General features: G+C 43.6%; 1 protein-coding gene across 3 annotated transcripts in view; it reads left to right on the top strand.

Moving 5' to 3' along the window:
- Gpr176 (G protein-coupled receptor 176) overlaps positions 1-20,475 on the top strand; it is a 97,454-nt gene extending 76,979 nt beyond the window's left edge. Inside the window, exons 2-3 of one of the 3 annotated variants that reach the window (XM_030251820.1) lie at positions 13,474-13,665; positions 17,217-20,475. In XM_030251820.1, coding sequence (XP_030107680.1) covers positions 13,580-13,665; positions 17,217-18,342 — 1,212 coding nt within the window. In that variant the 5' untranslated portion in view covers positions 13,474-13,579 and the 3' untranslated portion in view covers positions 18,343-20,475. Of the gene's footprint in view, positions 1-13,412; positions 13,666-17,216 lie in introns of all 3 variants that reach the window. The other 2 variants (XM_011239648.2, NM_201367.3) reach the window with 2 other exon arrangements.
- The last annotated feature ends 1,686 nt before the right edge of the window (positions 20,476-22,161 follow it).

Genomic DNA, 22,161 nt, shown 5'->3' with positions numbered 1-22,161 from the left:
AGTTGTAGCATGTCACTAGTCATTGCACATAAGGGGATTTTCATTTCCTTACTTGGCTAGTTAAGAATCATGAGTTCATGCTGTATCCTTAGCCATGATATCTGCATACTTAAATCTTCCTAAGAATCGTGTCAAGGGTAGACTAGTGGAAAGTGCAGCTTAGTGAAGGGGAATAGCTCTATATTTGATCTTACTTGCTTTATCCATATACTTAGTGACATTGGTCCTCCTGTGAAAGGCAGTCTTTCATGAACCCTTAAGGTAGGAAATCATGCTCTCATAGGATAGCAAACATTTCTCCCTGTCTCTTGTTTTGTAATGGGAAAATAAGAGGTCATATCTTCTCATTTATGCTTTAAACAGGCTAATAATGTTGCCTGCTGGGTTTATTTTTGAACTTGTAGGAAAATTACATGACAAATAACTGTGATATTAAAATTAACTAATGCGAGAAGGGAAATGTGGGAGCTGCAGGCCAATTATTCACGAAATGATAAAATGTTCGGTAAGCCTTTCTGTGTTGATCTGCATCTCTGTGGTCACCATCATCACGAATCTTGGATTCTTAGAAAATGATACAAAAAAAAGGGAACCTTTTGTTCAGTTTTCAGCAAGGAAGATTCAGCACAGAAAGCCCGAGTTGCCTTAAATAGCTCCTGGGAAATGCACATACACAATGGAGCTCAGCACGGGAGGTGAGTGGAACAGAAATGATTCTCTCAATTGATTTGTTCCCAATGCTTTGCCCTCCTTTTTTTCTGTCTCTTAACCCTCATGTAGCATCCTCTGTTACAACTTGAGGGAGGGCAGAAGAGGTAAAGGGAGAAATAAAAGTGTTAGAAGTTGCTTTAAAAATTAACTTGCCGTGAGTGTGTGTGTGTATGCGCACGCGTGTGCGAGCGTGCATGGGTCAAAGCATTTGTCCCACAGTGAGCCATTGGCGGTCAGAGGACATCTTCATGAAGTCAGATCTGTCCTTCCACCCTTATGTGGGTTCTGGGATTGAACCCAGGTTGTCCCACCTTTACAGCAAGCTCGGCTACTACTGAACCATCTCATGGCTGTGGCTGGCTTTTTAAACGGCATCATTTCTGTCCACTGTACTGCCCTTCGTTACAGGCACACACTTCCCAAGTGCCTTACTTATCGAGCTCCTTAAGTTAGCAGTGTGCCCATGTATCTCATCACTTACTTTAAACCTCTCTCTCCAGAGGATTATTGACTCCTAGTATTCTGAGCACTCATTCCATGTTCATAATTTGAGTGTCCACATGGGGCTGTATGCTGTGAGATATCCTCTCAGTGATGCGTGTGTTCTCGTCTCGACCTTGCTCTCAACTTCAGACCTGTCATTTCCATCCAGAGCCGTCCATGTCCCAACCATCTGGCCTCCTCGAGTTCTCGCCCCATCTGCTGCTCTGGTTCCTTCAGCAGCTCATTCTGGGACCATCCTTCTCTGCTGGTCTCCATCCTGTGGGAGAGGAGGAATTGCTGAAGGACTTGGAGCTGGTGTGCTAGGGGGAAACCATCTTCCTAGTCCTAGGAGAATGGCCTCAAATCTGTTAGAACTATGACACATCTCTGAGCTGCTCAGCCCCCAGGCTTTCCTGTTCTTCCTGCCTCCCCTCCCAAACTCAGCCATGAAAAAGGAATGGAATCTGAACTTTTAACAAATGTCATTGTCAGACTGGTCCATCCAGAATACAAGTTGCAAAATTCCCATTCCAAACCTTGCCCCTCCGCCAACTTCCCAGATGTGTGGGTCCCAGGGGACTGAAGCAGAACACGCTCACTTTCTTTTCTTAGCCCTCTAATTATTTTACCCTTGAGGCCCTTGGAAATATTACCAACATGATTTTTCCTTTCCGACTGCATAATTATAGTCACTGGAAGCGAGCGAAGGAGGAAGTGAGCGTGGAGCATGTGAGCACCACATGAACACTAATTATAGTAGAGCACCATGTGCCTTTGTTGACTGTATCTCTCCAGCCTGCTCTAACAGCGTGTTGACAATGGGAGGTTGGAACCACTCAGCTTATGACTGGGGGGGTCATTGTCATCAGTAAGTGTACCTACAAAGCCAGAGGAAAAAAGCTGATGGGTCTGATAGGGAGCTTCAAGTTATTAGGTTTTTATAAAGCAACTCTTAACTGTAAAGATGTGCTTGGTTCAAACTGGTTGTGATGCTTTGATCCCAGCACTCAGGGGGCAGAGGCAGGCAGATCTCTGTGAGTTCAAGGCCAACCTGGTATTCAGAGTGAGTTCCAGGGCTCTGTAGAGTGAACCTGTCTCGAAAAAAAAAAAAAAAACAAACACCAAACCAAACCAAAAAAAACCCCAAAAATCAACCAACCAAATAAAAGTGCTTAGTGTAATGAAGATGAAGGTGAGCAGAATCGTAGCAGACCACAGGCTTTTCATGTTTGTGTGTGTATGTATATGAGTGTGGTACACATACATGCATATGTGCACCTTGCATGTGGAGGCCAGCAGAGGCTGTTTAGTGTCTTCCTCTATCATTCTCTGCCTTATTCCTTTAAGGCAGGGTCTCTCCCTGAATCTGGAACTTTTGTCCTCCCCGACCCCTCTGTTCTGCGGTTTCAGGGATGTGCAGGTCCATGCCCTCACTTCTTATTGGGTGCCGAGATCCTCACTCTGGTGCCCAGGCTTGGATTATATTAGATGGTGACTATGCCTGATTCTCTGAAGGAACACTTTTGCATCTTCAAAGACCTCTTACTGAGCTGGCGTGTGTAGTAGCTACCTAGGATCATATCTAGCTCACCTCTTTGCAGTCAGTTTGGCTTGTTTGCATGCCTGATGATGGAGAAAGCCAGACTGCTTGGTTCCTTTTCACTAAAAGCATCCTCTCCACACCCATTCCTTTGACGTGTCTCCTATTGCTGTAGAGGTTTATTTAGTTCATAGTCTAAGAGTCTGACCAGCTTTTGGTAAGCGTTTTATGAGGTGAGATAACTCAGGGTGAAGAGGGGAAGGGAGGCAGGTGTAGGAAGAGGGGAGGCACTAGGCTCAAGTCACAGCAACACGCTCTGCCCTAAGCCAACCCAGTTGCAGGGGAAAGGCATTTCTATGTCTTAAGGAAACAATCGCCTCTTAAAGGCCCCAGAACCTCTCAATGCTGTTATGTTGCCAAGTAACCCTTAACACAATTTCTGATGCAGACAGTCTGTTTAATTCACAGCATCCATGAAAGGAAAATGGAACACGAGGTCTTTCAAGGCTCTCATTGCTGTTGTAGTTAGACAGGGCAGGTGATTCTGAGTTCTTGCCATAGCTTTTCAAGGAGTAACATGCTTTCCAGGGAGGCTGCTGCCAGTAGGAGAGACCAGAGGAAGGTATTTGTGAACCATGAAGATTTTATAGTTTATAGTCTTGACTCTTTTTCTTACCTTATTCATTTGTGTATTGAGGGACCCAAGGGGCCATTTGAAGGCCTTTGGCCGAGAGAGTCAAGACCCTGGCCATTGTCATCTTGATGGCATGCAGTTTGCCTTACCATTTGGAAACTGTTGCTGCCAGAACCTCTGTGCTTATTGCGCTTTTACCTAAAGCTCTTTGTATAGCTTCATTGGAGATGACCCGACAAGGCCATTATTAGAGTCCCTTTTTTATATTCTAAGGAATTACAACAGTGAATCTCGTTAATACTTTTCTTGAATTATTCATTGGGAACAAGTACTCCAAGAAGAAGCAGCTATCCAAGGCTAAATTGGAAAGATGCTTTTCATTCAAAGCGATGGCTTAAAATCCACCATGAATTTTAATATACTCACTGTGTAGCTCTCTCCTGATAATTCAATTCCTGCTTAATTTGAACTCCCTGAATCTTTCTTAAATGAAAGGGTGTCTGAATCAAATTAATTGTAGCTGAAATAACATAATTTTGTCATGATAATAGCGATGGGCTTAAGTAGCGTGGGGCAGATATTAGGCAGTTTAATCATAAGTTATAGCAAATTGACACTTCATTAGTGAGGAAAGGGTACAAATTTCAAGTGAGGGAATAGAATGAATTGTGTTGAAAACCACCAGGCATAACTGTCTGGCTATAAGCTAGCTCTCTCTCTCATATGCCTCTCTGTGGTCAGAGTTCTACCAACATCAACAGCAAAAGATCCACTTACCACCTAACCAGCATTGGCCTTCTGGGTAGCTGAGAGATTTATCTAAATAGATTATAAAGAGGGAAAGGTTTTGTAAAAGACCAGATAGAATCCTCTAGCCTCCTTTGGTGATATGAACTTTGAAAAGCTTAGCTGCTGCGTTTGATGTTCTATCTCCTCCCCACCGCCCTGAGGTTGACCCAGCTCAGCAGCGTCTTTCTAATTTTCCTTAGGGGTCATTTGTTGCCGTACACCAACGAAGTTCTTCCCTCCTGTCTTGTCTTTCCTTCACTGTTCCTTTTTGATCAGTCTCCCTTTCTGGTGAGTGAGAGTTCCCTGTAAGGGTTTGGGTCAAGCAGAAGGGTTCAGAGAAAAATATGCACTTGAATTTTGCTCTGGTTTCAATGTGTCCCCCTTTAAAACGTTGGTGTTTAAGGCATAGCAGTTGATATGATGATATTAAAAGTGGGGCTTCTAAAGATTAGGTCACGAGGACATTGGGACCACAGCTCTCATAAAAGAGGTTCACATGGTTATTGGCTCACTTGCCCTCCTAGATCTATTGCCTCCAGAGCACACACCACAGGCAGCCATCTTGGAAACAGCATCCCTGGTCAGATAACTGACATGTGCCCTGATCCTTCATTTTCCATACTTTTCAATAAGAAGCGTTTTTGCTTAAGGTTTTTTTTTAGTGTGTGTGTGTGTGTGTGTGTGTGTGTGCATGTGTGTTTACGTGCACACATAGTGGATATGTGGAACTCAAAGGACATCTTTCAGGAGTCACTTCTCTCCTTCTACTATGGGAATTCCACGATCCAACTGAGATAATCAGGCTTGGGCAGCAAGTTTTTTTATCCACCGAACCATCTCAAGCCCAAATTTAATTGGGTTTGGTTACTTATTTCTTTTCTGAATAGCTTAGTCTGTGGTATAGTCACCATCAAACTGCTACTCACCCCTTACAGCCTTACTTTGTCATGAAGAAAGAAGAATTTCAGGACCACTCAGAGAGTGAGTTTATTGATTAAACAGAAAGATAAGATGCTCTTGCCCAGAGAGAAGTGTGAGCATTAGGAGAGGGATGCACTCAAGTGGCTCCAGAGTAGCTGCTTGTGTGATTTGGGGGCTTTGAAATGGCCTTGGGAGACAGATGGTAGGGAGAGAATGTGTGGCTATATTCAGCCACAGAAATCTGTCCTGACACAGAGACCTTACTTTAGGTACCCTGTGCAAGCTTTCAGTGAAGATGGCAGTGCCATTAAAGACAAATGCATTGAACAAATAAATTCTTCCTCTTGTAGAGGTTGAACTTAAGACAGAGTTCATGAGCTTTTTAACTACCTCGTTTATGGTGAGTCTCAGGACAGGCAGTACAGCTCATCTGTAGCCTTCTTAACGACCTTATTTACGGTGATGGTGGTGGAGGTGGTAGTGGTGATGGTGGTGGTGGTAGTGGCAGTGGCGACAGCAGCATCAGTGTGGGGTGGGTGTTCCTTTCTCATGTGCCCTTCGTTTGCTAACCAGCTCTCTTGCCTCAGTGGTCTGCTACAGCAGTAGGAAGGACCAAGACAGGTTCTAGGATCATTTTGTTGCACTCTGGGTAATAAGCATAGGGCAGCCAGGTATATCTTAAAGAAAAGATATCATGCAGAACTGGCAAGTTTGGAGTCATTTATTTATTTTTCACTGGTGGCAATAGGGATTATTGAATGCTTTTAGTAAAACCAGTCACGTCACCTTTGCCCCTCTACACTTTTAAATGGACTGCACTCAGGCTCATCCTTTTTGTCCTCTGGCAGAATGTGTTTGCTTATTTATGTATTTTTAATAAGTGAATAACCAACTTGAAGAAGAAACTCCAGTATCATAAAGAACCCACATAGAGTTATACTGAAAGAAAATGGAAACGTGTCCTTAGGGATGTTCTTGACTTCCTAGTGATAGGATTAAAAAGAATGAATAGTGGGTCTTTTTATCATTAAAATTCTTGGTTGCTTAGCTTGTGAGAAATTAGAGAACTTCTTGCTACCTATGGGAAGATTATGGGTAATGCTGTTTTTAAAGTTAAGAAAACCCCTCAAAATAGATATCCTTATAGTTGCTTTATTATTTGTAATATATTTTTGGCCAAATGACATTTTATCCTCTCCTCTACCCCTCCCTGCCCCAGGAGATGTTGAGATGGCTTAACATCTTTGTGATTAAGAGAGCTTATTGCTTTTCCAGAGGACCTGAGTTTGGTTCCCAGCATCCACATCAGGTAGCTCACAACTCTCTGACTCCCAGTTCCAGAGCAGTCAGTGCCCTCTTCTGGCCTCCATTGATATAGCATGCATTTGGTGCACAGACACAAATGCATGGAAAACATTCATAAACATAAAATAAAATAAAATAAAATAAAATAAAAATATTACATATTTATTATTACACACTTATATATTGTTATTTGTATATTTGTTTATATTATTTGTAATACATATATTTTAATTATTTATGTATTTATTTTATATATTATATACTTATGTATAATTTTATTTTACAATTTTAATATACTTATGAAATATATTGATAAAATAAATATAAATATAAGTAAAATATTTTAAAAGGCTATTTGAACAAACTGTAAAGGAGAACCAGTAGGCCCAGCAAATGGGAAAATTAGCATTTCCAGAAACAGTAGACTAACTTGAAAGAAACTACAAGTGCATAAAGATGATTGGATTATAGAAAGGAAGGAAGCCCACAAAACTAACGATGTTGGAATACAGAATAGGTTGCATGACTTTGTTGAAATACTGTCTTAGTTAGACTTTCCATTGCTGTGAAGAGACACCATGACCCAGACAACTCTTATAAAGGAAAACATTTAATTGGGGCTGGTGAGAAGCAAGACAGCATCCAGGTTGGCATGGTGCTGGAGAAGGAACTGAGAGTTCTACATCTTGATCCAGAAAGCAGCCAGGAGAGAGACTCGTCTTCTTCACTGGCAGAGCTTGAGTGCTCAGAGACATCAAAGCCCGCTTACACAGTGATATTTTCCTCCAACAAGGCCACACCTCCTAATAGAGCCACTCCCATGGGCCAAGCATATTCAAACCACCACAAATACACTTTTCAAAGTTGGATTTGACTACCTCTGATGAATTAGGACTCAATAAAATGGAGGGCTATCTGAGAATTCTCTCCCAGTTTGTAGAAGAGGGTAATTGTTGAAGACATAAATGACACATGCAGTGGATGAGATCTGATGCACATCCAATACTGGCCCAGGAGAATAAATAGGAAGGTAGCAGTGCAGGAGTAAAAGAGGCTGAAGCCAGGCCTGGAATAGGCTTCAATCACAGGTGCTTGGCTGGCTGAAGCAGGAAGATCACAAATTCAAGGTCTGTCTGAGCTCCAGAGCCAGGTTCAAGGCTTTCCTGGGCAACTTGGTGAGACCCCTCCTCAAAACAAAAATGGCCTTGGATGCAGCTCAGTCAGAAGCATGAGGACATGAGTTTTGATCTCAAGCGTCCATGTAAAAAGCTGGGCAAGGCGGTACACTCCCCCAGTCCCAGTGTTTAGGAGAAAGTGATGGGAGAGAGGTATATATATATATATATATATATATATATATATATATATATATATATACTCACATATACAGAGAAATGCTCATAGGAATTTCTCATCAATAAATATGCAGTTTGGTTTTCTATCCAGCTTTGTATAATAATGGACTGTTAGAAAGAGCTTAAACAAGTCCATTGATATACAGTAAATAAATTAATTGGGATATAATTAGACAAGCACTATTGCTTTACTTAGCTGTCAAGATGATGATATGTATCTACTTTTACTTATTGTTACAGAAACATAGTCCACATAATGACTAGATCTTGTGCAGTATGCATAGTTTGCTACCACTGGCACAGACAAAAATCCCTATTTGTGAAAAGCATCCCTAAAGTTTTCAATAGGTAATCACTGGGTGCTTTTACTTATTACCCTTTTGTAGGCTTAAAAAAATATTTGTGTGTGTGTGTGTGTGTGTGTGTGTGTGTGTGTGTGTGTGTGTATGCACGCGTACACATTCAGGCTACTAGTGTGTAGGTACCCATATAGTCAGGCCAGAAAACGAGTACCCCCAAGAGCTGGAGTCACAGGCAGTTGTGAGCGCTGCTCATGGTTTCTGGGAACCCATCTCTGGAAGAGCAGTAAGCATTCTTAGCAGCTGAGTCATCTCTTCAACCTTTGTCCTTTATATTTTTATACATTGTCTGCATTTTTTTTTTTTTTTTGGTTTTACGAGACAGGGTTTCTCTTTATAGCCCTGGCTGTCCTGGAACTCATTTTGTAGACCAGGCTGGCCTCGAACTCAGAAATTCGCCTGCCTCTGCCTCCCGAGTGCTGGGATTAAAGGCGTGCGCCACCACGCCCGGCTCATTGTCTGCATTTTAAGAATTGGTTCTACATCATCTTGGTAATCACTCAAAGGCATTTCATTGGGAAACAGGAAAAACCTGAAGTCCCAGACTAGAAGTAACTAGAGCAAGCCTGAGGGCTCCCAGGCTGCAGCAACCAGATGGCACCCTGGCAAGCAAGCCTCCGGGAAGCAAGCCATTCAGATCTCGTTCTCTATAATTCCACCAAGTGTACTCCTCCCCTGTACAGCTTTTAGTGAGCAACTCCCTCACCCCAACTTCTTCTCTTCTTTCTAAAACAAAGTCGATAGTTCCAATATACTTAAGGCCACACCATGAAATGGGGGTGCTAGGAATATATCTATTAAAGCTAATTAAAATATTCTCATTTTCTGGTTGCCCAGTGGGTCTGTTGGGAGAGATTAAAAAGTATCAAAGAAGGTCAGTTATAAAAAATTAAAACTGGGTCTGGTGATGGTATTCCCAAAGGAAGAGCTGCCCCGTGGCTGGAGCTCTGCCCACACTGAAGTGGGGTCAAGCTCCACCCTGATTCTTGATGGAGAAGGCTTTCCTCCAGGCTCCATGGATGCTTGTTTTCAGATTCTCTGAGATTTCTGTGTGTGCCTTTATGGTGTGTGTGTGTGTGTGTGTGTGTGTGTGTGTGTGTGTGTGTGTGTGTGTTTTGAGGGGGGAGGTGTTTTTCTTTCTATTTAAGGAATCCTGAGTGTAGTATTCCTGAGCTGCTGGGTTTGGTGAAGCTAGGTGTGGTTACTCCATCCAAATTTCCTGCTGTGCACATGAAACTGAAGATTCCTATGCTCTCTAAAGTTCTGATGTAGTAGGGTTAGATGTAGGGACTCTGTACTTTAGAAGTTTCGTGGTGATCCCAATGGTCATGTAGGTTTATGAACTATGGGCTTGGGGCTGGAGACTTGATGACATATGGTTACTCAGTAAGAAAACATCACAAGTGTTTACACACACACACACACACACATGCACACGCACGTTCCCACTTATTCAGGATAAGAGTTGCTTATACTGATGCCACTGTCACCATGGTGATAAGCTGAACGTAATGACGTATGGGCACTCCTCTGATTTGGAAGCCTTGCCAGGCATTTCTTACACACTTGACTCAGCAGTTAAGCACTAGATGCTTTTGCCAGCATCCCTCAGAGGTAGTCATTGTCAGGGCTTCCTCATCCAGGAAGCTGGTGTTGGACTCAGTGAGTCAGAGTCCTATAATGGGCACCCCCTGAGCCTGCCATGGGACCTACAGTGGGAATGTGCTGGCTTCCTGCTGTGGACTCAGTGGAAATGCTTCCCAGGGTGGAAAGAGCAGTCCAGCCCAGGAGCATGGGTGAAGGCTGGTGAGTCTGTTGCTAGTGGTCGTTTGGGACTTGACTACAGATCTGACTCAAACAACTTTGGAATGGATGGATCCAAGTGCTGAGGTGCCTAGCAGCCTCATGGTGCTACAAGAGGAGACTTAAACATGGGTGACAGGGTTAAAATTATGGATTGAAAATCCAAAATATATGTTGTTTCAAATATACAGACTGTGGGACCAGTGCAAAGTGACTCAGCTGGTAAAGGTGCGACCTTTACCTTGGAGTGCTACTTTAAGCTTGGAGACCATAGTCTGATGGCCAGAAGTTTCATAATGGTGGCTGACCACCACATATGCACCATGGCAACCCAACCCAACACAGGTGTGCATGCAAATGCACACACACACACACACACACACACACACACACACACACACACACACATTCAAAAAACAACATGAAAATCCTCAGGATTTTGATTCTCACAAAGGGAATAATTTATTTGTGAGAAGTTCTTTAAGGGATAAAGACTCTTCTAGCAGTGAAAATCAAATATACCGCAATGTGTACATCTCTTCATAGACAATATCTTCCAGTGGACTATTACATTAATAGATCCTGAGCATATTTTTAAGTCTTGCCTGTAACACTATGTAAAGAAAGATGCTTTGGTTAGACTCAAATCTGTGTACCAGTGACGAAAGGCTTCCAAATCAGGAGGATTCTCATAAATCATTATTGTTCAGCTTATCACCATGGTGACTGGTGGCATCAGTATAAACAACTCTTATCCTGAATAAGTGGGAGTCCGTGTGTGTGTGTGTGTGTGTGTGTGTGTGTGTGTGTGTGATCACTGTTGATGTTTTCTTGAGTCACTATCACCAAACTAATGCAGAGTGCTTTAGAGAATTCCTGGAAACAGCTGGCCCACATGTCTAGATGTATCAGTTGGTTTTTCTACATTGTCTAGAAGATCACAGAACATTGAGTTTGAGAAGACCTTGGCAGTAAGTTCTGTACATATTCAAGGACAAAGGCAGCTCCTTGGAGTGACTCTGCCTGGAGCTCTGGATAGCCTGTGCCCTGGATAGCAGGCTTAGTACCATGTCCTTCCCATAGCGTGTGGCTCTGCTGTCAGATTGGCTTACTAGCAGCATCCTTTGGGCAGATGCACAAGAGCAAGCAGTGTCCTAAGCGGGATGCCCTAGTTACAGAATGGACCAAGGAAGGATAGGCTGTGTGATACTGAAGGGTACCACAGGCTGATGGGCCCTGGCCAGCTTCACGGCCTTCAGGTTCCATGTGTAGGAGTCTGAGGGTTGAGTTTAGAGCCCACTGTGCTGGGGCATCTCTGCAGCTGCAGCTCTTCATCCCAAACAGGCCTCCTTGCAGTATGTCATTCTGACTTAGAGTTTTCTTTGGAAACTCTGATGACGACATACATACTCCCAAAATGGATAGCTGCACTGCAGGGACTTTTGATTGCTGTCTGCCCATGTATTTTGATAAATTCATTTATTTAACAATTATTTATAAGATGGCTACTCTTCCTAATAATGAGCTATGTAAGGACTTGTAACTGAACAAGGGTTACATATGTTTTCCCCAATGAGAGAGAAACAAATGGCTAATAATAGTTAGGAATGTACTGTAAAGGCACAGTAAAGTATTGTAATGTAAGTGGAGGAAGAAATGCATGTGTTTGAAACAGAGAGATCGTCAGAGAAGGCCTTTTGGAGGAGACAGTATTTAAACTAAAACCTGGATTAAAAGGAACCAAACTTATGAAGAACATTCCAGGCAATCTAGAAATGCTACACAAAGACATGTGTGGTTAGTGTTAATCTTGGTGTAGCTCAAGAGCAGCTAGAGAGCTGATGTTCTGCAAACCAGAGGAGGAAAGGTGTGGGGTCAGACAGGCAAACACCAGGCCCTGGAGGATGACACAGTGGGAGAGCGATAAGGAATCGGGCTGGAAACAGGAGTCTGGAGAGAGGAAAAGGCTCCTTTGGGCCATGAATCTGGGGTCATCAGCATTTTGATGGGAAGTCACAGGGAAAGGTGGTCTAACTAGGAAGAGGCTGTAGCAGCAGTGAGTCCCCGGAAAAGACCAATCAGAAGCTGAAGGAAGTGGGAGAGTAGGAACAAAGTTGGAGAAGGTAGGCTGTGGAAGCCATGGGAGGAGAAACATCAAAGAGAGGTGGTTGATGAGGTCATTGTTATGCAAAATCTAGAATCTCAGTGTCCCCCATGTGGGTCACTAGTTATAGGTACTGGTGGTTTTTTTGTTGTGTTTTGTTTGTTTTGTCAACTTGACACAAACAAGGGTGATCTGAGAAATGAAATTTTAATTGAGAAAATACTAACATCAGGTTGGCCTGGATCAACTCTGTAGGGCATTTTCTTAACTAATGATTGATGTGGGAGGGCCCAGCTCACAGGGGCAGTGCCAGCAATGGGCAGCTAGGCCTGGGGACGTGAAGGTAGTTTTACTTGAGGCTGGAGAGAAAGCTGGTAAGCATCACTCCTCCACCGTCTGCTTCAGTTTTTGACACCAGGTTCCTGCTTTATCTCTTGCCCTGGTTTCCTAGATGATACACTGTGGTGGAATGTGAGCCAAATACGAGCTTTTCTCCCCAAGTTGTTTTCGGTCATGGTGTTTATGACTGCAACAGAAAGCACACTAATTAACTGCTCGTGGCCACTCAGCACTTTAAATGTGACCATTCCAACTGAGAGAGTCTGGAAATGTAAGAGCAAAACCAACCAACCAACCAAAACCAAACAAACAAACCACATTGGATTCTAAAGACAGCACAAAACCAAGAATATAAAAATGTTTTATCAATAATTTATCAGTAATGATGTGTTGAATCATATATTTGGGATTAATTGGGTTAAATAAATCACAGTGTTTAGGATTAATTGGGTCAGATGAAAGACATCATTTAAATTCACTTGCTTCCCTCTGTGAGATACTAGAAAATTGTAAAAAAGAAAAAAAAAAGCTAAAAAGTGTGGCTCTCACTGTGCTGCTTCTGGATTGTTCTACAACGCAGAAATCATTAGCTAGTTTGAGAAGAGTAGACTGCCTGATGGTCGGAGCCATCAGTTAGTGCATACACAAAGTCCTGGGTTTGATTACACACTTTGTAAACTGGATGTGGTGAACATACTCAGAAAGGTCAGAAGTTCAAGGTCACCATGGGCTATAGGAGACCTCGCCTTAAAAGAAAAAAAATTAGACTGCCTGAGACCTGACTGACTTTTTCTAATACTGACCATAAGACTGCTACATCATTGCACAGTATCTTTTGCCTGAAATCAAATAACCAAGTAGCAATGCAATTTCTTGGATTTTTGGTATATATGTGCTCTAATAATTTTGCATAAATTGACACTATATCCTTGAATAGCCTGAAGTAAACTCTTAACATTTTAATATATTTAACCTGTGTTTCTTTCCTTCCTTTTTTTGTCATCTTTCCTCTTTATTTAAATCCTTAATTCACTTTTACTTTTTTTCTTTTGTTTACATATCTGGCCAGGAAACTTCATGGTGTTATGGTCAACTTGCCGCACAACAGTGTTCAAATCTGTCACCAACAGGTTCATTAAAAACCTGGCCTGCTCCGGGATTTGTGCCAGTGTGGTCTGTGTGCCCTTCGACATCATCCTGAGCAGCAGCCCTCACTGTTGCTGGTGGATCTATACGATGCTCTTCTGCAAGGTGCTCAAATTCCTACACAAGGTGTTCTGCTCTGTGACTGTCCTCAGTTTTCCTGCTATTGCCCTGGACAGGTAACTGAATTTATTTAACTTTTAGCCGTGTGTGTGTGTGTGTGTGTGTGTGTGTGTGTGTGTGTGTGTGTGTGTGTGAAGAGGGTGTTAGTTAGATTTTCATCTCCTGGAGTTAAGAGTTACAGGAGTGTGGGTGTGGGTGCTATGAACTAAACTTAGGTTCTCCAAATGAGCAGCAAGTGCCCTTAAACAAATGCTTAGCCATCTCTCCAGCGCTGAGATTTTGTTCTTTTAAATGTATTGAAAGATGAGTGTCATCATGTGAATGACAAGTAGTTAATACGCCATATACTGGTTTCTTTTTTAGTTTGCTTATGACCATCAGAAAGAGAACGTGTGTCCAAAACAGAGTCTTAAAAGGATGAGTTGGCTTATACACTGGGATGCTACTGGACCCTGGTGCTGTTCCAGCCTGGTTGGGATTGGTATTTGCACTGCAATCTGAAGTGGCTTGCTTGCCTGGTTGATAACTTTGCAATTAGGGCTCTTTGATGCAGGATGAAAGTGTTTCTGGGAGAAAAGGGGAATGATTCAGTGGTTATTTAAGGGAGGACCTAAAATTCTTCTGGAGGAATTAGTTCTGGGGTTTCATGCAGCCCTATTGGCACTTTTCCCTTCCATCAGCTTCAGTGGATGTCTGTAAATGGATCAAATGCCTTAGTTACCGCTGTGTCTCCTGACTTGGGCTGAGGGCACTTGCCTCAGTTTACCTTCTGACGCTGTTGTGATGCTTTAATTTCCGTTGGGTCATTTCATGGCAGGCGTCCTTCTGCAATTCCCTTCTGCCCCAGTGGAGTCCCTTTTTTGTTTTGCTTTTTAAAGGTGGTGTCTTTCTGTGTTGTCTAGCATAACTTCAAATTCCTAGGCTAAAGTGACCCTGCTTTAGCCTTTCTTTTAGCTGGGATAAAAGATGCACATCACCACACCTGGTGTTAGCGAAGGGCTAGGTCTTCACTTTTACTCATTAACTCTTTTTTTTTTTTTCAGCAAGTTTTTAAAAATAGCTTTGACATATAGATTACATGTTATAAAAATCACCTATCTTAAGATTCAAGTCAATGAACTTTAGTTCCTTCTCCGAATTGTGCCTGCACTACAGTCTAGTGTCAGAATTTCTGTAACTTTCCCAAGAAGCCTCATGCTGGTTGGTTCTTGCTCCCATATCCACCATTCCCATTGCCATACCTCAGGCAGCCCCGAATCTGCTTCCCAGCTCTGTCTGCCTTTGTGTGGCAGTTCATGTAAGAGGAATCACAGAACCCAAGGTCTTTTGTTTCTAGCCTCTTTCACTTAGCATGCCAGAGCGTGTATCAGCATCCCATTAGTTTTTTATGGGCACATAAAAGTCCATTTTGGACCCACCATAGTTTGGTTATTCATTTACCAATTGGTGGTTATGTGTTTTCTACTTTTTGGTTGCTATGAATGCTGAAAGTTGTTGTTTTCTTTTTTTTTTAAGATTTAAAATTTTTACTTTATGTGTATGTGTATTTTGTCAGCATGTGTGTATGTGTTTTGTGTGTATATGTCTGGTGCCTGCAGAGGTCAGAAGAAGGCATGAGGTCCCTTGGAACAGGATCAGTTGTAAGCTGCTATGTGAGTTCCGAGAACTGAGCTCAGAACCTTGGAAAGAACTCAGTTTATAACCACTGAACCCTCTCCCCAGACCAACGTGGAAAACTCCTAAAGAATAGGACTCAATGAGAATGAATTGTGTAATATGGATCATATTATTGTTGTTATACGAGATCAGCAAAATAGTTTGTTTTGTGTTCGCCCTTGATCTTAGACAGGGAAATATAAAAACAATAAAAAAAAAATCCCTGTTTTCCTCCTGGCTGATAAACCGTTGCATTTTAAAAACCATTACTCATTCAAACAAGTAAGCAAATGCTTTAATATGAAATCCAGGCTGATAAGCTTCTTGCAGACATCAGTGGGGTGCACTTGAAGAGGGAAAAGGGATCTTTTTCTCTTCCTTGCATCCATTTGCTTCTTGACACTAAGGGGGGGAGTTAATTAGGAGGCCCTCCTACTCGTCCCACATCCACTTCTTAGAGATGTGCACATTAAGAGCATTATTTCTGATGAGCTGTGTGCACATCTTACAGTTCATTTCCCAGTGTGTAACAGGATGGGTAAATGATCGTGTTTAAGCAGATGACAACCAGAGCCAGGACACTCCTTAGGCTCGTTTTCACGTGTGAGAGTGGTCTCATCGGATGTGTGTAAAGTTGTGATTAGAAACGTTGATCTGTACTCAGAGCCAAGGTATTTTAAGAACATGCATTGTTCATGCACAATCTTTTCTTATCTTCCCCGGGAGCCTAAATTAGTAGACCCCTCTTCACATTGTCCCACCCTCCTGTGATCACCCATTGCCTGTGCATACCGCCATGGATTACGTCTGTGTCTCAGAACATTCTATATCTGTCCACCTTTAGATTCCACAACAGTGCCACTTTCTCTGATCGTTCCCCAGGTAGCCTTACCTACTCCTCATGGAGTGCAGAGATGTTTGTAACTCTTCAACTTTTCAAGTTTGTAACTCGGTCTGGCACAAGCATGCCCACAGCATCTGTTGTGGTTCATTGTCATCTGTCCCCATGAGTGAGGGGCTGCCATCAGGGTAGGGAGATCAACTCCAGTGTTGGCTGCCAGCAGAGCTAGTAAGAAACATCTCACCATACCTCTGGTAACTGGTGGCAGCCCCTAGGTGATGGCTATGAAACTACTCAATCCTCCAAGGTCATTGATGACATGAAACCAAGGTCCATTTGGAATTTTCCCTTGCTACTTACAGAATGATTACATTATAGCTTGGAAGGAGGGAAACCCTATATTATTTTAACAACTAATTAATGATGTGGGCCTTTCAGACCTGCTGGTTGCTCTTAGAGTTGTGATAACTGGCTACTGGGTAAACACCATGTGATTGGCTGTATTTGATGGAGAGCCATCATTCATCTGGGTATCTTCTGCTGTGGGCAGCCTTAGAGGCTAACAGCCTTTAGTGTACCGACTGGGGGTGAGTCTGCTTTTGATATGTATGTAGATAAATTTGTTGCAACAGTGGCTTTTAAGTTTCTCAGAGGCTTCGCAGTATAGAAATTTTACAAGTTACTCCTTACCATTACATTGAAAACTAGATATCCTTTGTGTGTGTGTGTGTGTGTGTGTGTGTGTGTGTGTTGGGGGGGGGGTTTAATGATCTATACTTTATGTTGAGGGCACAGGAGATCTTAGTCCTGGTGGCGATAATTCTAAGGCTAGCTATGAAATGAATTTATTTGCTTATTTTCCTGATAGAGTCTTAATTGCTACATAGAGACAGTGCTTTTCTCTGCGTCTTCACAAAGCTTTTCGGTTTATTGCCCTCCTCATTGTACCCCAGAGTCCTCAAAACATAAGGTCTGACTACCTGACTCTTTTGAATGATTCCATCTGACTCAGTTCTTGTTTCATCTTGTCTACCTATGCTAGTTTAGGTTCCCCTAATTTCAAGAGTATTTTTTCCCCTGTGAAATGAATTTTGCATTTATGTCATGCAGGTACTATTCAGTCCTTTATCCTCTGGAGAGAAAAATATCTGATGCCAAGTCTCGGGAGCTAGTGATGTACATCTGGGCTCATGCAGTGGTGGCCAGTGTCCCTGTGTTTGCTGTGACCAATGTCGCTGACATCTATGCTATGTCCACCTGCACGGAAGTCTGGAGCAACTCCTTGGGCCACCTGGTGTATGTTCTGATCTACAATGTCACCACAGTCATTGTGCCCGTGGCTGTGGTATTTCTCTTTCTCATCCTGATCCGGAGGGCCCTGAGTGCCAGCCAGAAGAAGAAAGTCATAATTGCTGCACTGAGGACCCCACAGAACACCATCTCTATCCCCTATGCTTCCCAGCGAGAGGCAGAGCTACATGCCACCCTGCTCTCCATGGTGACAGTTTTCATTCTCTGCAGTGTACCCTATGCCACCCTGGTTGTCTACCAGACTGTGCTCAATGTACCTAACACCTCTGTCTTCTTGCTTCTCACGGCCATTTGGCTGCCCAAAGTCTCTCTGTTGGCCAACCCTGTGCTCTTCTTAACTGTGAACAAATCGGTACGCAAGTGCTTGGTGGGGACCCTGGTGCAGTTGCACCACCGGTACAGTCGCCGCAATGTGGTTAGTACAGGGAGTGGGGTGGCTGAGCCCAGCCTTGAGCCCAGCATGCGCTCTGGTAGCCAGCTCTTGGAGATGTTCCACATTGGGCAGCAACAGATCTTTAAGCCCTCGGAGGATGAGGAAGAAAGTGAGGCCAAGTATCTCGGCTCAGCCGATTTCCAGGCAAAGGAGGTGCTCACTTCCTGCCCAGAGGGCGAGCAGGAGCCACCACAGCTTGCACCGTCTGTGCCACCTCCAGGCACAGTGGACTCTGAACCTCGGGTGTCCCCAGTAGCTCCCATGGAATCTGGGATATTTCCTGATAAGTATTCCCTGCAGTTTGGCTTTGGGCCTTTTGAGTTACCCCCTCAGTGGCTCTCTGAGACCCGAAATAGCAAGAAGAGGCTGCTTCCCCCACTGGGCAATACCCCAGAAGAGCTGATCCAGACAAAGGTGCCCAGAGTGAACAGGGTGGAACGGAAGATGAGCAGAAACAATAAAGTGAGCATTTTTCCAAAGGTAGACTCCTAGCAAGGCCTGTGAGGGCCCGGAAGCCACAGGGAGCTTGTGTAGTCCTGTTCCCCCCTCACTCTGGCTGCAAGCCACCGTGGGGCGACAACTCCTCTATGGGGCAGATGCTTCTGAGTGAAAGGGAAGTCTACATAAATCCAATGTCCTCTTTATTGAGGGAGTATATATTATCTATCTTAGTGGTCTGTGTCCTTCGTCACATTCAGTGTAAACTGGGCAGATCGGAACATTTTTTTCTGGGAGATTCCTCCTTTCCCTGTGTACAACAGAGAACTCAAAGGGAGTAGGCACTCTGAGAGGCCCAGGATAATTATGGGCATCATTGGCCACAAAGAGGAAGCTGATTTGGTTTTATTTATTTTTTATTTTATTTTATTTTTTTTGAGACTGGATCTCTCTATATAGCCCCACCATATAGACCGGGCTGGCTTTGAACTCAGAGATCCACTTGCCTCTGCCTTCTGAGAGCTGGGATTAAAGGCCTTGCCCGCATGCCCACTTAAGAAACATATTTGGATAGCTAAATAAGAATAACAAACAGAAAGATATCTGTACTGAGAAGACAGAGCCATGGTGTCCAATGCTGTTCGCTAGATTTTGCAACCACCTGGATCCTGTTTGCCGATACCCCTCATCCGGATTTCTGGGTCATAAAGGGGGGATGACTGGTCCTACCTTGTGGCAGACAGGGCAGTATCGGAGGGAGCCTTTTTGTCCTTGATTATCTTTCCATCCTGTTGGTATCACCAAGGCCTCCCACAAATGTCCCTTCTGTCACCAGTCACCACTGCTGCCAGGAAACCACTGCCAACCCTTCCTTCGCTGTATGTCCGTTTAAACTGCACTTGATCAGCAACAAGGAGAGAAGCTTTGTGGCAGTGAAGGCAGGTTGAGAAATGCCCACGATGCATAGCTTTTCTTTCTTTGACGTGATCTAGAACAAAAGACTAGAGTCAGTATAGTGGGATATATTGAGTGACGTATAGGCACAAAGTAAAACGTCATAGTTGGCAAATGTTTGGAGTTAAAAGGTGCTGAAGAAATGTAGGTGACATGCACTGGGTCCTTTGACACCTTTAAGGTAAACTTCCTTTATTAGCACAAGTGATTCTGCCCCAGGACTTGTTAGTCTGACCTATAGAATGGGCCCGCCTGACAGTCTCATTTTCAATATGTTCAATGATTCTGGTCCCCAGAGAAGGTGAGCAGAGCAAGGAGAAATAATGATTGCAAAATGCTAAAGCAATACCCACCCTGATTTAGCACCTCACCCCCTACTTCCCAGTGAAGGTTCAGTCTGAGCCATGGTGGATGGGAGAACGTGTTCTTTCAGCAGCCCAATGTCCTGGTTCTCACGTGTGAGCCACTCTGGGACTGATGTACCAGGCCTAATTCCAACCAAACCCTCCCCTCATACGTCAAGTCTGCAGCTCTGCTCTTCTTTAGGGTGCTTTGTTCTTGTTCGTGGTACTTAGTGGAGCCAGCCGGCTGGCTTGAATGGATGGGTGTTCCTTACTGGCAAACCTCTACATCTCAAAGGCAGTGGTCCTAGCAGCCTGTTTAGTCATGCTGGCCCATCTCCCCTAGGCAGAAGTTCAGTCCATGTGTGGGGAGACTCCTTTTCTTTCCTTCTGTTGTGTTATGTCTTGTGAACCTCAAAATCTTCTCCTTGAAGAGGGAGCACCTTCCTTTCTGTGCACCACCTCACAGACTTGTTTGCTTGCCATAGAGACAGGGCACTGCACCCCTCTTGAGGCTCTGTGGCCCTCCGGGCCCCGTGTACATGCCATCTGTAGCCCTTGGTCCTGACTCTGTGTTAATGCTGTGGCCCTTCAAGCTCATCTTTCAAAGCCTTCTTAATTGATACAGCTTTTACTAAGGGGAAAAAACAATCTGTCAGAATATTGTATGTACCTGAGAAGAACCTGTGAAATAAACCTGTGTTGCTGTCACCGTCCTGACATGTGTATGTATGACTTTAGTACATTCTCAACAACAGAGTTTCGTTCACCAAATTCTCATGTAAGCTTGAAAGAGAAGGCTGACGCCTAACAGGCTGTCACCGAGTGTATTTCTATACTCTTTGAAGAATAACATTTTAATAAAAATTACAAAGCTGTTTCTGAGCTCGAATGATTGCTTGGGCTGCTCTTCCTCCTTGAACGTCTCCTTAAACATGGCCTCAAATATAAGACAGCCGTTTGTCTCCCAAGAATGCAATCACAGCACCATAGAAGCATTTGCCTATGCTTGTTGTTGTTGAATGAATGGAAATTAATTCCCCAGGAGCAAATGCCACATCTGAATGAATGTCACAAAGATGGATTCTGAGTTGTGCTGGAGGGAAGGGGGTGGGCTATGCAAATTGCCCAATGGCTCCATGGCAGTGGTGGCATGAAACCTCATCAACTTTCCAGTCTGTAGGATTCTAGACTTGGACAGGTGAGGAGACTGCCACGTGCCTCAGTTTCCTTTCTGTGACATGAAATGATAACTGTGACAGGCTTTATTGTTGTGATGTCATCTCTGATCAGATTGAATTGTGTCTACAGCCAGCCCTCGTTGGGCTCATCCACTCTCTTCCCTGAATGCAGCTAAGGTTCACTTTCTCTGCTTTCTGCCGTGGGAGAAGTTATTCCTTCTGGGGATAATATTTACCCTCGGGACATGGAAATCAGTGAAAATACCCTTGCTCCCTGCCCTTCTGCTTGACAATCACAGGAGACACCCGTCCAGGTCTTAGAAGGCTAGATAGAATTAAATGCATGTTGTCACTTTGTTGCCTAATCAATGCATCCCTAGATTGGCTCTTACTCTTTTTATCTTGATTTTTCCAGCCTCATTTATACTCTGAAGGATTCCCCTAGTCCCCCAATTTTCTACCTGCACAAAACTTTATCTCAAACTGTGTGTTCAGTAAAATCCAAAGCCTATGAGAGAAATTCATGAACATGCATAAGGGTTAAACGGTGTGCCTCGACAGGGTCTGGCCAGAGTACAGCTAAAGCAAGACAGGTCCTTAGTGTGTTTTTAAAAAGAGATCAGGGGATTTCTTTAGAATCACAGAACTACATTAACTGGTGTTTTCCCAAGTTGTTCTGACAATGATAATCACAATGCTGATACTCTGGACAGTGCCTACACGGAGCACCGTTTAACTCCCCAGGGAGAGGAACCGGAATCCACAGCGTTACTTTGGACGATCCAGAAGCCATATCGGAAAACAAATGCACATAAATTATGATGCCGGTGACACAGAAGGAGAACGGAACATACAGAGGGAGTCAGGTGTCACGTACAAACCCAGAGTGGCCTATCTACAGAAAAGGAGGCTCAAGTCCATCACCCGTAGCACTACATTTCTGCTGACATTGGCAATCAAGCCTGATTGGTGGGACAGGAGAGAAGAGCCCCTCGTTGCCCTAACTCTGTGCCCTGACTCTGTGATGTTCAGCTTGTGGCCCAACTGTATCCAGGGATCAGGGGGGCACCACAGACCTGGTATGTTCTAGGGGGAAAGAGTTTATGTTAGTTGGATTAGTAACTTCATATTTTTTAACTGCATTTTAAGGGTTTTGAAATTTTCATAATATATATAGTGCACTGGGATCATATTCATACCATGTCATTCTTTCTTATCCCCCAACTCCTGCTAACAACCACTTTCCTCCCAACTAGCCTCTGCGCTACTTTCATGTCTTTTTGTTTATTTTTCTGACCCACTGAGTTTAATTAGAGTTTTCTGCATGAACATGGGTTGGGGGCTATTTTCTGGAGCATGGCAACGTACCAGTGGTTACACTGCTGGCTTTTGAAAAA

This window comes from Mus musculus, chromosome 2, assembly GCF_000001635.26.
Source record: "Mus musculus strain C57BL/6J chromosome 2, GRCm38.p6 C57BL/6J".
NCBI classification, from domain to species: domain Eukaryota; kingdom Metazoa; phylum Chordata; class Mammalia; order Rodentia; family Muridae; genus Mus; species Mus musculus.
This window is presented reverse-complemented; position numbering and strand designations above follow the sequence as displayed.